General features: G+C 53.2%; 1 protein-coding gene across 1 annotated transcript in view; it reads left to right on the forward strand.

The window, feature by feature from the left end:
• The window catches only part of MATN1 (matrilin 1, cartilage matrix protein), an 11,600-nt gene that overhangs the window by 5,954 nt on the left and 1,675 nt on the right, over positions 1-3,971 (forward strand). The window contains exons 4-7 of the mRNA XM_008592829.1: positions 1,076-1,201; positions 1,651-2,067; positions 2,657-2,809; positions 3,627-3,707. Coding sequence (XP_008591051.1) covers positions 1,076-1,201; positions 1,651-2,067; positions 2,657-2,809; positions 3,627-3,707 — 777 coding nt within the window. The remainder of the gene's footprint in view (positions 1-1,075; positions 1,202-1,650; positions 2,068-2,656; positions 2,810-3,626; positions 3,708-3,971) is intronic.

Here is a 3,971-nt window from a genome sequence, read left to right on the forward strand (position 1 = left end):
GGCTGGGGTCGGTGCCGGGGCAGGGGCGGAGAGAGAAAGAGGCAGCGTCGGGGCGGGGCTGGAGCTGGGGGCGTGGCCGGGGAAGAGACCAGAGGCGGAGACAGAAAGTCAGCATTGGGGGCGGGGTCAGGTCAGAGGGCGGGGCCTGGCAGGGGCAGTGGGCTTTATAGGGCGGGACCGAACGCGTCAACATCAGGGGCGGGGCCAGGGCTGAGGGCGGAGCCTAAGCCGGGTAGGGTGGAACCCAGATCAGATTGAAGTAGGGCCAGTACCAGGGTGGGACCATAGCTAGGGCGGAGCCTGATTCGGGGGCGGATCCCCAGCCCCGGGTTAAAGGAGTTGGGGAGAGGTGCTGTCAGGAGCCGTTTTATGTGGCAGAGTCCCGGTATGGACCAAGGAGGGGCCGGAACCCAGTAGGGGGAGCGCCTAAAAAAGCCTATACGTGTTTCTATGTCGGGGGTTTGGGGCGTCAAAATTTTCCGTGATGCGGGAGTGTCTGAGCGGCTTGGGCACTGGCAGGAGAAACTTCAGAGTCCTTCTCAGAGGGGAGGTGGGCTTATGTGGGGGGAGGGGTCTTTGGGATGTGACCAGCCGGAGGGCTATGTTCTTGAGTAGGACAGGGTGGGGCCAGGGCAGGGACTTTTCCCCATTTGTAATATGGGTCTAAGAAAAGCATGTATGTACCTTATTGTGAAAATTTATCGAGATAATGCAAGGTATAACGCTCAATGCATGGTATTTAACAAATATTTATTTAGCGTCTTCTGTGTGTTGTGCTCTTTCCTGCGTGCGCTGTTCTAGACACTTGGGATACAACAGTGAACAAAATAGGTTAAAGGCCCTGACCCTATGGGGCCTTAAAGGCCTTTACTTTTTAGTGGGACTTTTTATTTTTATCACCTTCTTCAGGGGTCGAGTTCCGGGTGCGGTGATTCCAGTCCTGGGCTGAGAGTTAGGCGTCTCTGTTTCCCTGAATGTGTGAGGGGGCCTGGTCTCCATGGTCACTGAGGGGCATCCTGGTAGAGAAATCCAAAGCCTGATATTTGTGAGATCTGAGCCTTCCCTTGTCCCCCAGTGGTGTCAGACCTGTGTGCCACAGGAGACCACGACTGTGAGCAGGTGTGCATCAGCTCCCCGGGCTCCTACACCTGTGCCTGCCGTGAAGGCTTCACCCTGAACAGTGATGGCAAGACCTGCAATGGTCAGTGGGAGGGGCACAAGCAAACCCTGGGGAGGGTGGGGAGGAGGCGATGGGGCCTTGGCCAGTCCCTGGAAAACCCATCCCTGTATTTTGCCCCTGGACCAATCTTCAAGATAGATAGATGCCTTCTAGAATTTGGTGTCTGCAGAAAGTTCTCTCCTGACTTCTGTCCCTCTTTTTATCACAATGGGTGGTGGAAGGAGTCACATAGTCTTGAACTCAAATCTTGGTGCTACCACTCCTGAGCTGTGTGATTTAACGGCTGTTGGAACTTTAGTTTCCAATGCTGTAAAATGGGGCTAGTAACCTTGGCTTTGTAGAGAGAGTTCTGAGGACAAAATAGGGTGATGCCCAGCATAGAGCTTGGTGTGTGGTGGGTGACCAGCCAGTGGTTGGGATGGATGATTATGTCCTTAAGCTTCATCCCCTCACCTTCCCACCCTCCCCAGTCTGCAGCGGTGGTGGTGGCAGCTCGGCCACTGACCTGGTCTTCCTTATTGACGGATCCAAAAGTGTGCGGCCAGAGAACTTTGAGCTGGTGAAGAAGTTCATCAATCAGATTGTGGACACGCTGGATGTGTCAGACAGCCTGGCCCAAGTGGGGCTGGTGCAGTACTCCAGCTCTGTGCGCCAGGAGTTCCCACTGGGCCGCTTCCACACCAAGAAGGACATCAAGGCAGCTGTGAGGAATATGTCCTACATGGAGAAGGGCACCATGACTGGGGCTGCCCTCAAGTACCTCATCGACAATTCCTTCACTGTGTCCAGCGGGGCTAGGCCTGGTGCCCAGAAGGTTGGCATCGTCTTCACTGATGGCCGGAGCCAGGACTACATTAATGATGCTGCCAAGAAGGCCAAGGACCTTGGTAGGTGCTGCTTTCCTGGATCCTGGACACCACTGATGGCCAGGGCAACACATGGGTACAACCCCACTGTGGTTTATCTTGGTGTCTTCTAATTAGTGCCCTCAACCCAGGTGAATTTGAATGAGAATTGGTTAGTACAACTCTCTCTTATACTGACGACAAAACTGAGGCCCCAGAAAAGTGACTGGCTTGTTTTGATGGCCCTTTCGTAGGTGAGGCCTGGAACTTTTCCAGCTGGATGTTTGTTCATAAGAACGCTCCAACTATTGGAAGGCAACCCCGCTTTGGGACAAGCCTGAGCCTCAGTTTTATCACCTATTAAATGAGGAAAATAATAAGCACCAGATGGATGGTTTTGAGGGTTAAATGGAGCTCCCAGTACAGGGAATCAGTACAGGGTCTGACACATAGTAGAAACTCAATAAATAATTGATTTCCTCATTGTCCTTGTCCCAGGTATTGTGCCTGCAATTCCAGTAGTGGCCGCCAGGAGGTGTCTCGTGTTGGTTGCCTAGGTGTTCCCCAGGAGGCTCAGCCGTATGGCTGCCTGTCCCACGGCCAGCCTTACTCATCTTGTTCCTCCTGGCAGGCTTTAAGATGTTTGCTGTGGGTGTGGGCAATGCTGTGGAGGACGAGCTGAGGGAAATCGCCTCAGAGCCTGTGGCAGAGCACTACTTCTACACGGCTGACTTCAAGACCATCAACCAGATTGGCAAGAAGTTGCAGAAGAAGATCTGCGTCGGTGAGTGAGGCCAGGGTTGGCACTGATGGAAGGGGCAGGCGGGTCTCTGTGGGGAATGGGCCCATCCTGGAACTGGGCATGAGTGGGGAGAAGCAGGGCCTGGGGTGGCACCAAGAGTTGGCAGAACCAGGAGGTGGGCTGGCCAGCACAACTCCCATTACCAGCAAACGTATATTGATTGCTCATTATGTAAATGGCACTGTTCTCAGTGCTCTCTGAATATTAAGTCATTCAACCCTATTTAGTAGGAATATCATTATCTCTCTTTTACAGATGGGAAAACCAAGGCTGGAGGGTGAAACAACTGTTAAAAACTAGGGAAGCCAGGATTTGAGCCCTGTTACCTTCCCTGATCCTCCCTGGTGACCTTGCCATTTGGCTTCTAGTGTCTAAAGCCAGATGTGCCTGGGTTTGCATCTTGGCTCAGATGCTGTTGGTCATAGGGAAGTTGTTTCATTTCTTGGATTCTTCATTTGTAAAATGGGATTAATGACTTCAAACCCCAAGGGCTGGGGTGAGGAGTCACTGAGGTGACAGAGAGACCCCCAACAGTGTCCTGTACATAGGAGGTGCTCAGCACAGGGATACTATCATTGTAGTTCATTGTCGGGGCTCTGAGGGGGTGGGGGTCACCCCTCCATCACTCCTAAGAGTGCTGTCACAAGGACTGTGTATGTCTCTCTGCCTTTTCAGATCTCCCAGACCTCTCCCTCCCCCAAGACTCCCTAATCCTGGTTCTGGGCAGTGACTATTTCCTTTCCCCCTGGGCAATCACTCAACAGTTCTTTTCTCTGTCCCTACTTCTTGTCCACTACAGAGGAAGACCCATGTGCCTGTGAATCCCTTGTGAAATTCCAGGCCAAAGTGGAGGGGCTGGTGCAGGCCCTGACCAGGAAACATATCCTTTCCCAGAGGCCTCTGTGGGGCAGGGAGAGGAGTGGGGGGCAGGGCACTGTGGGGAGAGGAGGGGGGCATGGCCCTTCCTGTGGTCAGGTTGGGGAAGGCTCCTTCTCACCTGCCTCCTGCTGAAGAAGAGCTGGATTCTGGCCAGATAGGCTGGTAGCAGCATTGGTATAGATGCTGTCAAAAGCAGAGGCTTCTAGAGGGTAAACAGAGAAAGTGAGGTGGAAGCCAAGATCTAGGGACTGCACATGTAAACACA

The sequence above is a fragment of the Galeopterus variegatus genome, unplaced genomic scaffold (genome assembly GCF_000696425.1).
Source record: "Galeopterus variegatus unplaced genomic scaffold, G_variegatus-3.0.2 Scaffold8384, whole genome shotgun sequence".
NCBI lineage: Eukaryota > Metazoa > Chordata > Mammalia > Dermoptera > Cynocephalidae > Galeopterus > Galeopterus variegatus.